Raw genomic sequence first — 14,647 nt, 5'->3', positions numbered from 1 at the left:
CACGAAGGTCACGGGCATGCTGGAGCCTATCCCAGCTGTCTTCGGGCGAGAGGCGGGGTACACCCTGGACTGGTCGCCAGCCAATCACAGGGCACATATAGACAAACAACCATTCACACTCACATTCATACCTGTGGACAATTTGGAGTCGCATGTTTTTGGAATGTGGGAGGAAACCGGAGTACCCGAAGAAAACCCACGCATGCACTGGGAGAACATGCAAACTCCACACAGAGATAGCCGAGGGTGGAATTGAACTCGGGTCTCATAGCTGTGAGGCCTGTGTGCTAACCACTCGACGTCTGTGCAGCCCACCAACAGTGAAATCTACCAACTGTAAAATCTACATCAAACTAAATTGAAGACCGGGAGAGACCATCTGGATGAATATTAAAAAACACATCAACATGACAACAAGAAAAAAGGATGGAAAAAAGATGGAGGATACAACTCACAAACAGGAAGCAATGCATTGAAGATAAAGGGTTAAGTGGGTGTTTTGCATTATTACTGTAATAATGGTATTGTAGCACCTGGAAAATATGTATGTGTACTGGATGACACCCTGAGTCATGATGCTGGTGCTTGGCATGGGTTTAAACCCCACTTCGAGTGACTAAATAGTACTAGTATTATTAGTATTTTGACAATGAAACTCCTTGCTTTCCCATGCAGGCATTCCTGTCTCTTATTTGTCCTACCTTTAAGTTATCTATAGGTTTTCTGTACTTGGCTAGATTCTTGTCTATTGATCACACAGCCCTTACTTGCAAAAAAAAAAGTACTTCTGTTTTTTATTCTCGACTGCGGCTGCTTACTTTTTCTGCACTTAGTTCCACCTGCTTTCAGTCAACACTCCAATTGTGACACATGGTTTTGTTCAAATGATCTCACTGATCTGTAAAGTATAAGAGCCAACAATTGTGTATTTGGATATTTCTTTGATTCTACAGAGAATATGCATCATTTCAGCTCTTTCTTGATGTGAGCCATATGTATTAAGAAGACACCGGATACATCTTTGCAAATAGGATTTATATGCCATGTCAGGCTGTTGCTGGCAAACCACATTCATGCAATCCAGTGCCAGGCATGCACTGTATCACCCAAAATGTGTGTGTTTTTTTAAAGAAACACTAAAAAAAAAAGTGTTTTCAGGTATGGTGATACTTGCTTTTCAGTGGACAAGTCAGGCACACATGTTAAGGAGCAAAAAACGTACCACTTCCACATGGAATGGGAGGAGAACTTTTTTTCTGCCTTTTGTTTGCCTCATCAATGTAACATTACTGATGCTTAGTGACCAGAATCCTACATAAAACTTGGCTTTCAATATTTTTTTTTTACTAATAATAGGCAGAGGGAATGGGTTTGACTTATGGCCAGGGGTGCGTAAAAACAAACCATTCATGTTATTGACTTGCTGTGGTGACCCCTGACAGGAAAAAGTTGAAAGTGAAAAAAAAGAAAACATAATGAATTTTTACCCAGGGAGCTTCCAAGTAATGGGCGGAGAAATTGGGTGTGAGGGCAGTCTTATGTAAATGAGCTACATTGTTAATCCATACACAGTCCGAATGAGTTGGGCAAAGTTTGTCGGGAGCTAACATAAAAATGACTTGGGTGTATAATTTCACACTTGATAGTTGGACAAGCCCTCTAGAGACCCAGATTATGATAAACTGTGCAAACTATATGTGAAATGACCACATCAGTGGTGCAAATATAAATTGATTTTACCTGTTGCTTACTTAAAATAGGACAAAACCTTCCTGTGTTATATAAGCACTTGTCTATGTGCCATAGACAGGTTTGTTCCCAGCAGTGTGATTGGTTGTTGTTTTACAGTATACTGAATTTTTGACCGAGGACACTGTCAAGGCTGAGCGTGATTTTAAAAAGTGCAGGTCAGATGTCTTAGTCTTCAGCCTGACATCGGTATCTGTCTCTGGTTAGTGTTTGGCCTGTTAAGATCTCTTTTAGCCTCTTTGAGTTCTCTACAACTGGATCACTGTGTTCTAATCCTACTGTTTGATCAACCATATTCTATATGAAGCTTGCAAAAGTGTTGTCGGAATCTTAAAGGGAAACACCTGGTAAACATAAAACTGTTGGAAACCAAAGCAAACAAATGAGACATCAAGCAGATCAAGTCACCGAGGACATTGCGAGTGCAGTCAGTCCCTCCAGTGTGGATCTGACCCAAGAACAGTATTGCTCTCATGTAGTCATTATCAAACCGGGCGGGTGTTGTGATGATGTCATGATGTTGATGAAGTGAAACCACATTTGAGCAGGCGTACTGAACAGTTGATAAAGCCTGGCGTTCCCTGAGCAAGTGTGTCAACGTATCGGGAGATACTAAGGTCACACAAGGTCAGTTAAGCATCTCAAAAACCTCATGTAATACTCTTGTAATTCCTTGTATGTATCACTTGACGTTAATCAGAGCAATACAGAACAGCACATTTTTCCCCTTCACATTCACTATGATGTCATCTTCCTACTTGTGGTATCAAAGAGGAAGGGTGAACCATACTGAGGTCACGAGAAGTGTATGTTGATTGAGGGCCATAATTCCCACACCCAAAGTGAAGTCATGTGTTGGGAAGCAGTGTGGAAGAGGCTTGTTATGATTTCACTGTTCATACAGTGTATAATGCACCCATGACCTGTCTGCACGGGCCTATGGGGATCCGGTTGTTATGGATCCCAGAGGAAATGTGGGCAGGTTGAAGGAGCAACATTACCACACTAATGTGATTGGACTCAATAGCGATCATATTTGGTTAATACAAGAATGACGATGTGGTCGGGCAATTGCCTATTTGTGCTTCATGCAACACTTTTATTTCTTTTCCTGAAGGGCTCATCGACTGTGTCTGTCGTCAAAACACTACTGCCGCTTTAGCAACCTACCAACATTTCTGCATGCAATACAGACAGTTTTTCTTTTTTTAGTTTCACTTATAGCACCCATGAGACTTAAAATAAAAATAACATAGCATAAGACTGAACCAGAAGTTATTGTTAAACACACTGTAGATTTACATTTCATTTGGTTTCTGTGTTTATTTGTGTTAGCCAGTTCTTGCAAACAACCCTGGAAATTACATAGTCTTTGGTGTTTGTGTTTTCTTCTGATGTTCCACTTATAGTTATGACTCCATTGCACTCATTCCATATTTTTATGTGGGAACATGCTGTATCTATGCAGATGATAACATTGTTGTGTTGTTTATTGTAATCCATGCCACAATTAAACAGATGGAGTGGAATAAAAGTACAATACATTAATGTAATTAATGTAATTATATCATTTTTCAGGAGATTATAAATAACCGATGGTCATTAATGTAACATGTCTGATGTTTTTATGAAATTAATACATGTATTTAAATCTATTAGCTATTAAAGAACCAAGTGCTAAATATTGCCCTCTCCCGACCATGAGTCAGCATTACATCAACAGCAAACGACTGTTGAAGGGCAAACCTAAACCCCTCCTACGACCATTGATTGGTCGAATTTACTGTTCTCACAATTTCATTGGACACCCTGACGTTCACGCAATGACAAACCCGGAAATGTGTAGAAGAAACTCGGCAGTCGGTGAAAAACGTGGGTGATGTGTTTAATGTTTGTATGCATGGTATTTGTTTGCTTTCAACAGTCTTGGATATTTCCGTCTGGTGTTGAATTATTGTGCAATGCCCGTGGTTATTTGCATCTTTGGCTATTTAATGCTAATCGAGTGACGACTAAACCTTAGTGTCATATTGCTAAGGATTGACAGTGGCAGTTTAAAAGATAGTGATATGTACAGTATGGAGCCGCCTTTCAAAGTTATACATGGAATACTGCTAGCACTAGCATTTGAAATTAACGCACAGCCCCACTGTGCTAAATTGTGGTTAAATTGTTTCATACTGCATATTTTCATTGGATAGATTGTGTCGTTGGTTAAAACAACGATATTAAAAGTATCCATAAAACTGTATTGTATTTTTCTGAAGTTAAACTATTATGCGCTTATGCTGAAAATATTATAGCTGCTAGCTCTTACGCCACTAGAGGGCGCCAAAGTTCCTTAGTCCTAATGACTTATTTTCCAACCAGATCATTAAAATCAATCTCTAGAGATGAAAATTAATACGTTGTAGTTGAAGACAGTATTCCAGACATGAAATGTAATACTGCTGTGCTCCAAATACTGCTTGTGCTTCCTAAACCCATCCCAATGAAAGAGTTTAAATAGCTTAAATATCGCATAGCCTTTCTAGACACTTTGTTGTGTGTCTCCCATTGGTCCTACCTCTGTGGTGTAAGTTTTTACATTTATGGCTTTTGTGTTTGATTTTATAGTGTGTATTTAAAAAGAATGGCTGCCTCGGGGAAGCTTGCATCTTTCCGTTTGCCTCCTCTGCCCACTGTCAGTGAGTTGATAAAGCTGTACAACCTGCGAGCTGAGAAACACCTTTCCCAGAACTTTCTGTTGGACTTGAGGCTGACAGGTTGGTCTGGCTGCTGCACACATACACTCTCTCGTCGTCTGGCTCTATCTGCATTGCACCAATACCTGCTCCCCCCTATTTCTCATTATTTTGTCTACACCAGTGCACTTCACTGCACAGCTCCACGTAGCCTTGTTTCCAGGCATTAAAAGAGACAGGCTTTTCTGTTTGGGTCATGTTGAGGAGGTCTCCTGCTAAAACGAATCAAGCAAGTCATCAGCCCTTATGGAGCTTAATGTAATTATCAGTGATGCACTGCTGGTCTGATCTGCTCTTTTGTTATTGGGCAAGGTGACCGTTAGATTAATGCACCTCATCTCCATAGCACACGTGCAGAAAGCTCACACTATTCATTTATGTTTGGATACACTATACTGATGAAGTTGTTTGAGAGGAGCACATTGTGCAATTTACATGATGTATGAATTCAACATGCTAATTAATAATGTTATTTGCCAATTGTGTGCAGAGGACAACAAAAAACAAGACATTCATGATCATCCATCTCCATCTTTTTTAGACAAAATAGTGCGCCAGGCAGGCAATTTGAAGGATGCCCACGTGTGTGAAGTGGGCCCGGGTCCGGGTGGCTTGACCCGCTCCATCCTGAACGCGGGTGCAACAGACCTGCTTGTGGTGGAGAAGGATTCGCGCTTCATCCCTGGATTAAAGGTAAATGAAGCTCTCCACTCAGATTGTGGAAATGTCATTGCACCAGCTTCTCAATGTCAGTGGTTCATGTTGGATAAATGGCTTCATCTGCCCTTTTAATCCACGTGGATTCATCTGTCTCCTACTACCGCATCACTAACTACCCCGAGAGTGACTGAGAAGACTGTTTGCTTTTAATGAGCGTACTTTAATGTTTTTAATTGAATGTTATTTCAACTGTGTTTCCACAGCTGCTTTCTGAGGCAGCACCAAACAGGTTGAGGATTGTCCATGGTGATATTCTTACCTACAGAATGGACAGAGGATTCCCACCAAGTATCTGTAAGCCATGGGAGGAAGGTGAGAAGATTACACTAAACAAGGGGGTAAAATCAATTTTATCTAAAATATGTGCGAATGTGTGTGCATGTGAGTCCAGTTTGGTAGCCTTAGGATCTCGTCTCTCGTCTGATGTGGTCCTGATGGCCTCATCGGGCTGTGACCTTCAGCGTTTACTGGGTCTCCCATCCACTGTACAGGAGCATTTGCTTATTATCATATGTTTAAGAGAGTGAATCTATGTGTCAGGCCGCTGCAATATGTATGGGAATTTTTGTTAATGAATTCTACATTAGACAAATGACTTGTTCAATTTCTGTAATCATTGAATAACTTAATTTGACTTAATTTTGAGAACAAGAACAACCTCACAAAATATGGTGATACAGCACCTTTTTTTGTTGGACATTAATTTGTAGTGTTTTTTTATTTAAAAAGGAAGCATTTCAATGAAAAAATAGTAAACATATGACTGACATGTCATATACTGGATAAAATTAATTAAATTGGAGCTTCCCACTGTTCTTTATGAAGGTTTGCTAGACTTTGCAACATACAGATGTAGTTTTTTTGGGGGGGTATTTTTCCTTATTTTTAGGGCAACTTCAGTCACATGTTTAGGCAGTAGTTGTCCAAATAGTTGCCTGATGTATATAACTCAAAGTCTGTAAATATTACAAGCCACACTATAACACTGCAATCTTAATAATAATATTAATAATTTAATTTATAATGCACTTTACATCAAATGAATGATCTCAAAGTGTAACATTTACAATAAAAAAATAAAAGTTAACAGCAAGTGTGACAATAACACAATAAGAACATCTAAAATAAGTAGAGCAGTGGAGGTGAAAATGACCAAAGCCAAACTTAACACAACACAGTGAACCAAAGACATTAAATATGCATTAAAATAGGCAAGCTATGGAAAAGCTTTTTTAAAACAGTCTAATGTCTGTGGGCCCTCAGATGATCGGGGAGTCCGTTCCACAGACTTGGGGCAGCTGCGCAGAAGGCACGATCGCCCATAGTTTTGAGCCTGGTCCTTGGAGGCTGGAGGATCTTGTTGCCGCTTCAGGTTTTGATTGATGTTAACTTGTGCTTTTGTCTGCCCCACAGAGCCGCCAAACTTGCACATCATCGGGAATTTACCATTCAATGTCTCCACCCCTCTCATCATCCGTTGGCTAGAGAACATGGCTAACAGGACTGGTCCTTTTGCTTACGGGCGCACGCGACTGACGCTCACCTTCCAGAAAGAGGTCGCAGAGGTGCGTGACGTACATATTGTTTGTTTGTTTATCAGGAAGCTGCTATTTTGTCCAAGGGAGAGGGCAGCGCTAATGATTTAATATAAAGCATATTTTCCCTTTAAGGGAAAATATTTTTCAAATAAATCAAATCATTAATAATGATTTGATGACTGTATATATTTATGCATACTGTACAGCAGGGGTCTCAAACTCAATTTACCTGGGGGCCACAGGAGCTAGGGTCTGGGCAAGGCTGGGCCACATCAGGTTTTCCAAAAAATAACAAAACACATTTATTAAAAACAGAAAAATATGGTTCCGATTTTCTACAATAAAAGCTCTGATAAAACATTCCACTGTTCTCAAATATCTTAATATTTATTTTTCTGCACAAAATGAGATGAAAAATAAGTAAACAAATCAAGACTAAAGAAAATCACTCAATCAGTAATAAATAAATATAATAATAATAATAAAACGGCAAATAATAAAAACTTAAGAAACCACATATAGTTGGTGGGTAGACAAATTATTTTTTTCAGATTAAAATGAACAAAGCATTATTAGAGCCCTGTAGACATGACAAAACACGACTATAGTCACATTTATACTCTTTTTATTTACAACATATTGCGCAACTGCAGGGTCTTGAGACACATGCTAACTCGCAAACTAGAGAGCTAGCGACCTAAACGGTAGCCTTCAAGTTATTTCCTTTAAACTTAAATAGCCAAAAACTTACCACTTCCACACGGATAGGGAGGATAACTACTAACAGTTATTTAACTTTTAACATGAACATTAATCAAACGTAATAATTTTTTCTGGGTACATGATACCATACAGCATCCATATCAAACTTACGCGGGCCGCACCAAGGCGGGGGCCTTAAACTAGTGCCGCGTGTTTGAGACCCCTACTGTACAGTATGTTTATTTTCTTAAATGTGTTGTGTCTTGTCAAACATCTATCAGTGAATAACCAAATACTGCGGTGTGGTCTTCTCCATCCAGAGGTTGATAGCCAGCACGAAGAGCAAACAGAGGAGCCGCTTGTCAATCATGGCTCAGTATCTCTGCACCGTCCACCACCGTTTCATCATCCCCGGAAGGGCCTTCGTTCCCAAACCAGAGGTAGGGGTTTAATAATACTTCTATTTTGCTCTTAATGCAGAGTGTCAAACCAAGCAGAACAATTTTATATTTTGTTGCTGAGACAGTTTTTTGTTGTTTTTTTTTAAATCTCCGCGGAGTCATTTGATTGCTGCCCCTTCAATAATCATCTTCTGATGTGTTTGCTTAAGCGTAGAAAATCCACACATGCCTCCTCAGGGGTAGGGTGATGCTGAAATAGCATTTCATCTTTCAGCACACATTTGATTTCTTTTCTTTTTTATCCAAAAGTTTGATGTTTATTTCAATCAGTTGTAAAATTGTAGCTTCCAGGCTGTCACTGCCAGATGGACGTGTTGTTATTATTTCATGCCCCTTCCTGGAGGACAATTGTGGGACCTCAACCTCCTTAAATCTGGACCCATATTCCCATCACAAGTCCCTCATCATGTCACCATCACTCATCCCCCCCTCCCCCCCCTCACGCCAATCGCTTCAAGGCTTCATTAAGACTGTGTTGAATCACTTTTGTCTCTGTTCTGTCTTTGGACCATTTCTGGGATGTAATGATGCCTGGTGGGTATTTGAGATGTGGCACCCTCGCGCTGCGCCTTGTAATGAGGCCCGAGTTCTTTTTTAGGCCCCATTTCTGCCTGTGTCTTTTAGCCTGTGTGTGGATCAGCGAAGGAAGAAAGGCATTCGCGCTTACATAACATGTGAATGCAAGATGTTTTTTGCTTTATTTTTGGGGTTGAGGATTTATAGTAGGACTAGAGGGTGTATTAAAGGAATAAAAGCGCTGCTGCAAAAACTTGAACATTCAAAATGTCAGCGCTGGCATATAGACGGCTCCACTGAGATGTGTATTTTGAGATAATAGACGTGAGGCTTTCTGGAAGACTCAGGAGGTCCCTTACATCCTTGTACAAATGAAATCATGTTTTTCCTCTGTCTCTGAATTAAAGGATAGGTGTAAAGTTAATGTCAGAGATGGACTTTCAGTCCCTTGAAGATACAGTGGCGCTTTAGGACCCACTGAGGGTAAATAATTCATCCCCTGTGAGGAGTAAAACGTGGCTGAGTGAATGGGACCAGGGCTGATTGTTCATTCTCTTAGAAGAGATGGCTTCCGATGATTATTTCATCACAGTCAGCTGCCAAACGGCACATTACTTTTACTCTTCTGTGTCTTATTTTTGCGTGTATCTCTCACTGTGGCTTAATGGATATCGGCGTACTGTGCTGTAAATGCGAGTACATGTAACACAAACACACATCCAATGCATGCAGACATAATTAGAGAGGGAGCGTTCTGCACTGCAGATGAATCAGCACCTCCTACGTCCCCACACAGGCCATCTTCTCCCCCTCTAAATGTTTTAATGGGCACTTGGTGGAAATGATATCATTAGGAAAGATGATGGCGGTTTGATGAGCAGACCCCCTAGTGCTGGTGGCCTATAAAAGATCACGGAGCCCAGTGTGGATTAATGCTTGCGTGTGCTCTCTTCACATGCATGGGCGCACTGTGGACTTAAGTATAAGGACAACCAGGCAGCTACAGGAGCTCAAAACCTAAGAAACCTTTAAGAACGTTCATCCCACTGTGGCAGTAACTGTTTTCACTCTGTTTGTGGAAATTGAATGATCGATGACTGATTGCAGACTTTTTTTTTTGTCTGTGAAGTGGATTTCTTGTATTTCTGTTGACATGCATTATTTACCCATCACTGAATTGTGGTTTAACTCCAACATCTTGATGCTTTGCTTGAAATGATTGTATGTGCAGCCTCAGTACAGCTTTAAAAGGGGACCTATTATGCTTTTATGTTGTATTCTCTTGTTAAAAGTCATTTGTCTGTTGACTGGATGCACCGACTATGTTAGAAGGCCCCCGATTTTGCATGTCTAAGTACTTTTATGCTTTCACGAATAATGTGTCTTCTTCAGGCGTTGCGGCCACTTTGTTGTGCGGTCCTTGAACACGACGTGTGTGTGTGTGTGTGATGCAGATTGAGACTAATGTTTAGGACTTTCTTTGTCGCTGCACAGATTTTTTTTTTCCATTCTTCCTTTCACCTCGTCCTTGTTCACAAATGTTAATGCTGTGGGTTAAAGACACAGAGGTGAGGTTTAAGAACGTTTGCTCTGTGCTGCTTTGCATTGCATTGTGCATTTGGCCTCATATGTTATTCATTTCCTAATTGATTTCTGTACTTTATGTGCCTTTTTTTCATAATGATTTATAATGAATATGTTTACATGTTAATTGGCGGCTCCAAATTGTCCATAGGTATTAATGTGAGTGTGAATGGTTGTTTGTCTATATGTGCCCTGTGATTGGCTGGCCACCAGTCCAGGGTGTACCCCGCCTCTCGCCCAAAGACAGCTGGGATAGGCTCCAGCACCTCCGCGACCCTTGTGAGGATAAGCGGTAGAAAATGAATGAATGTTATTCATTTCCTAATTGATTTCTGTACTTTATGTGCCTTTGTTTTCATTATAATATATAATGAATATGTTTACATGTTAATTGGCGACTCCAAATTGTCCATAGGTATGAATGTGAGTGTGAATTGTTGTTTGTCTATATGTGCCCTGTGATTGGCTGGCGACCAGTTCAGGCTACAGCACCCCAGCGACCATCCGAGGAGGATAAGCAGTAGAAAATGAATGAATGAATGAATTTTTATTACCGGATGATTTGCGGATTACCATGACCTGGATGGATACAGCATGGTTGTGACTATCAGAATGAGAATATATTGTTGTTGGATAATGTCACTCGTCACTTCGCCTTTTAATTTGTTATTAAACAGAAAAATTCACTTTTAATTTAAGAGGGAGCTTGTGTGTGCGTTCCCCAAACCTATAGCCAATGACTTGCCTCACTGCTCTAATTGTTGGCATTATCTTGTTGGCGCCGAAGCTGTGGGCTCACTGATTGTGTTAATGAAGAGGGATTTGCTCAAATTGATGGACAAGAGGGATTCCTTTTTATCTGCTCTTGGCATGCCTGAACTAAACCACCTGGTTCTGTGGTAGGCAAAAGTACTGTGACTGTCCTTAACCTGGTCTGCTCAATAATTTACACAAACAGGCCATAACGATGCTTAAACGTGCACATTTAATGAGATCCATTACATTGGTAATTCTAGTAGTTCTAATTGTGTGAACAGTTGTGTGGGGAAAAAATGGCTTCAAATGCCCATTGCCTGCACTTTTTGTTGCCAGTGTGGATTCTCAGGCAGTAGCAGGTACACATCTGGCAGTTAGTGAAGTATGACATTTTTTGCAGATGCTTTGACATCACGCACTCAAACGAAAAAGCCTCATGAACCTTACAGCATCCAGTAAATGTTTGGAGGTGGGGCAACGGCGCGGGATAGTATATGCTAAGATGATAATGAGGTACGGAATGTTGAATCCGCTTCCACTACATTACTTAGCAGGTACAGTTGCCAGTATTGATGTGGGGGAGGGTCTAATAGTCATCCTTATTTTATCTGTCAGCCTTGTTCTCCTTCCCCGCGGCTACACCTCTCGTGTCTTATTGAGTGACTGATCGCCCTTGAAGGTTTTGGAGAGTTGCGATTGGTTGCTTTGATGGCGTTCTGCCTGGCGCCATGCACCCGAGGCAGATCACACCTGCCCCCCTTTTCCTTTTTAGTCACAGTCCTTTGGATAATTCTCACTGAGACTGATGTTTAAATTTGCCTCTTGTCATCCAGTCCTAGGTATATATATACCACGTGTGTCTGCATGCTTTATTGCTTCTGCTTTATGCCATTGTAGTAATTTCTCATTTATATTCTGGTCATGGGTCAAGGGGAAGCCATCAAGCCATCTTTACCTTCCACATCCAGCCATCCAAATTCATCTCCATGCCATCTTTACATAGAAATGAGCTAATTCACAAAGAGCGCATCTGTGTTCTCCAACATAATGTGTTTGAAAGTCTGCTTGAGAGCGTGACAAGCAGCCCTATAAGTCACGCGGTCGATGCTCCCTCACGAGCAACATGCTGTCGTCTCGTATGCGGCGCCATCGAACACATCATTGATTAGAGTAGATAGTGTTGGATCATTTGGAGATGGTGCGATGAAAAAAGCCTGTGTTTTGAAATTCACACTGATAAGGGCGAAAGAAAAATACTATCTTAGTGAGAAAGTATAATCTCAATTTAGGGATGACATTTGAAGGTGCAGTAAGACTCCTTCAAATGGGGCCTGACGTAGCGCTGCAACGATTCATCGATTGTCCATCCATCCATTCTCTATGCCGTATATCATCATTATGGCCGTGGGTATGCTGGAGCCTATCCCAGCTGTCAGGCGGGGTACACCCTGGACTGGTGGCCAGCCAATCACAGGGCACATATAGACAAACAACCATTCACACTCACATTCATACCTATGGACAATTTGGAGTCGCCAATTAACCTAGCATGTTTTTTGGAATGTGGGAGGAAACCGGAGTACCCTGAGAACATGCAAACTCCACACAGGGGATTCAAACCCGGATCTCCAAGCTGTGGAACCACCCTTACACCGTGCAGCTGAAGTGTGTAATCATTCATTCATTCATTCATTCACTACCACTTTTTCCTCACGAGGGTCGCGGGGTGCTGGAGCCTATCCCAGCTTTGTTTGGGTGAGAGGCGGGGTACACCCTGGACTGGTGGCCAGCCAATCACAGGGCACATATAGACAAACAACCATTCACACTCACATTCATACCTATGGACAATTTGGAGTCGCCAATTAACCTAGCATGTTTTTTGGAATGTGGGAGGAAACCGGAGTACCCGGAGAAAACCCACGCATGCACGGGGAGAACATGCAAACTCCACACAGAGGAGCAGATCTTATTAGAGTTTCCCCCACCAGAGGAGCAGCTATTTGATCTACACTCTTATTGCATAACCAAAAGGAAGTGGGAGCCGTGAATATTCCATGTTTGTTTCAGGAATTTCCTTTCGGCTTGATGCGGACCAGGCAGCGATCCGCACTAAATTAGCTAAAGCTTAGTGCTGTACAATCAAATCCTGTAGTATTGCAGTATCTTTCATCACTTTTTTAATCATAGGTCATTTAGAATGAAAAATGTACTTTATAACAGTAACGTATGTAATGTGTTTATGTCATCAAAATTCATTCATTTTCTACGGCTTATCCTCATAAGGGTCTTGGGCGTGCTGGAGCCTATCCCAGCTGTCTTCGGGCGAGAGGCGGGGTACACTCTGGACTGGTCGCCAGCCAATCACAGGGCACATATAGACAAACAACCATTCACACTCACATTCATACCTATGGACAATTTGGAGTCGCCAATTAACCTAGCATGTTTTTGGAATGTTGGAGGAAACCGGAGTACAAGGAGAAAAAACACGCATGCACGGAGAGAACATGCAAACTCCACACAGAGATGGAATCAAACTCACGTCTCCTAGCTGTGTGGCCTGTGCGCTAACCACTAGCACACCGTGCAGCCCGTCATCAAAGTTGGGCAACTCTGCCGTTTCTCAGCAATAAAAACAGCAGTAAACATAACCTAGCATGAGACGAAACTGAACATGCAAACTCCATACAAAGAATCGAACCCAGGTCTTCCTGATCTCCTGATTTAATTCATCGATTAAATAAATCTATTCAAGTAGAAAAAAGCTTTTGAGTCTATTGAGTTGTGCTGATGGACACAACAATGTCACCTACAGGACAATTTGTGTGGCTACACGTTTTACCCTGCCTGATTACAAGCAAGAGACGGGGGGAGAAATGGTGTTGTGTAGCGAGTAGACATGATTAAGAGATTGAAACAAAAGAGAGAAAATGATCCACACGGCCAAGCCTTGTTGACAGCAGCAGAGTGCCAAAATGTTGCTTCGTGACAGAGATGGATCAGAATAGAGAGTGAGGCGTACCTTCAGCAGATGGCCGTCTGTCTGATCCGGTCGTCAGCCCGCTTCTTGAGTAATGGCCGCATCGGGCTGCACCAGCCAGTTAACTCAGCCTCGCAGGAGGAAAGCCCTACAGATGTTTGCCTTGTACATAGTCATCAGCTAAGACCACAGGCCAGATGAACTGAGCCCAAATTAAATTTGTTAATGCCGCATTGAACATCCATTAGAGCTGGTGACTGTCCAGGGAGGAGGCATTCAGCTCGGTTATTTTCTGGTTTTCCTCCAGGCTATGCTATTTGTTTGTGTTCCAGGTAACAAAGTAGCTTTATCTCGTAAATTTGAAGGAAAATTTGGAATTTTGCCCCCATGATAACATGCAATATTTACAGTATTTTGATCATTTTAAATATCAGAACGCATTGATTTCTGGTCTAGCGATACTTCCGTCAACAATAATGTCAAGCGGTACTAATCATGGCAGGCTTTGTGACTGCCTGCCTAGTTTTGGACAAATGAGGATCCCGAACCTCATCTTTTGACACCTGATTATACAGAGGATGAGCCTCCGCCTGTAAGAAGAGAGTTATGTAAATAGACCATTGTTGGTGTTTTTTGGAGGGTTTTTTTTAAGGGCTTCATAGTCAAAATAGTTGTTTCCGTTATATCTGAAAAGAGAACATGAACATGAAAAGAGAAAGATGTGAGGTCATCATTGTGGATGATGGACAAAATTCCCCCAAAAGTGTACTTTTCCTTTTAAGATGGCATTTGGGTGGTGACATAAGGCAGTGGCATGTTGAGTGATGGATCCCTCCGCTGTGACCTGACGTGGCCTAGCGAGAGTGAGAATTTATTCAGAGGGTCCGCACAGTT

At 41.5% G+C, this 14,647-nt stretch overlaps 1 protein-coding gene across 3 annotated transcripts in view; it reads left to right on the top strand.

The window, feature by feature from the left end:
* The first annotated feature begins 3,524 nt into the window (after positions 1-3,524).
* tfb1m (transcription factor B1, mitochondrial) overlaps positions 3,525-14,647 on the top strand; it is a 34,656-nt gene continuing 23,533 nt past the window's right edge. For 2 of the 3 annotated variants that reach the window (XM_078795916.1, XM_078795917.1), the window contains exons 1-6: positions 3,620-3,639; positions 4,366-4,514; positions 5,035-5,186; positions 5,417-5,525; positions 6,627-6,778; positions 7,774-7,893. In XM_078795916.1, coding sequence (XP_078652042.1) covers positions 3,629-3,639; positions 4,366-4,514; positions 5,035-5,186; positions 5,417-5,525; positions 6,627-6,778; positions 7,774-7,893 — 693 coding nt within the window. In that variant the 5' untranslated portion in view covers positions 3,620-3,628. Of the gene's footprint in view, positions 3,640-4,365; positions 4,515-5,034; positions 5,187-5,416; positions 5,526-6,626; positions 6,779-7,773; positions 7,894-14,647 lie in introns of all 3 variants that reach the window. The other variant, XM_058090578.2, reaches the window with a different exon arrangement.

This window comes from Doryrhamphus excisus, linkage group LG14, assembly GCF_037039965.1.
Source record: "Doryrhamphus excisus strain RoL-2023G ecotype Guam linkage group LG14, RoL_Dexc_Guam_v1.1, whole genome shotgun sequence".
Taxonomy (NCBI): domain Eukaryota; kingdom Metazoa; phylum Chordata; class Actinopteri; order Syngnathiformes; family Syngnathidae; genus Doryrhamphus; species Doryrhamphus excisus.
This window is presented reverse-complemented; position numbering and strand designations above follow the sequence as displayed.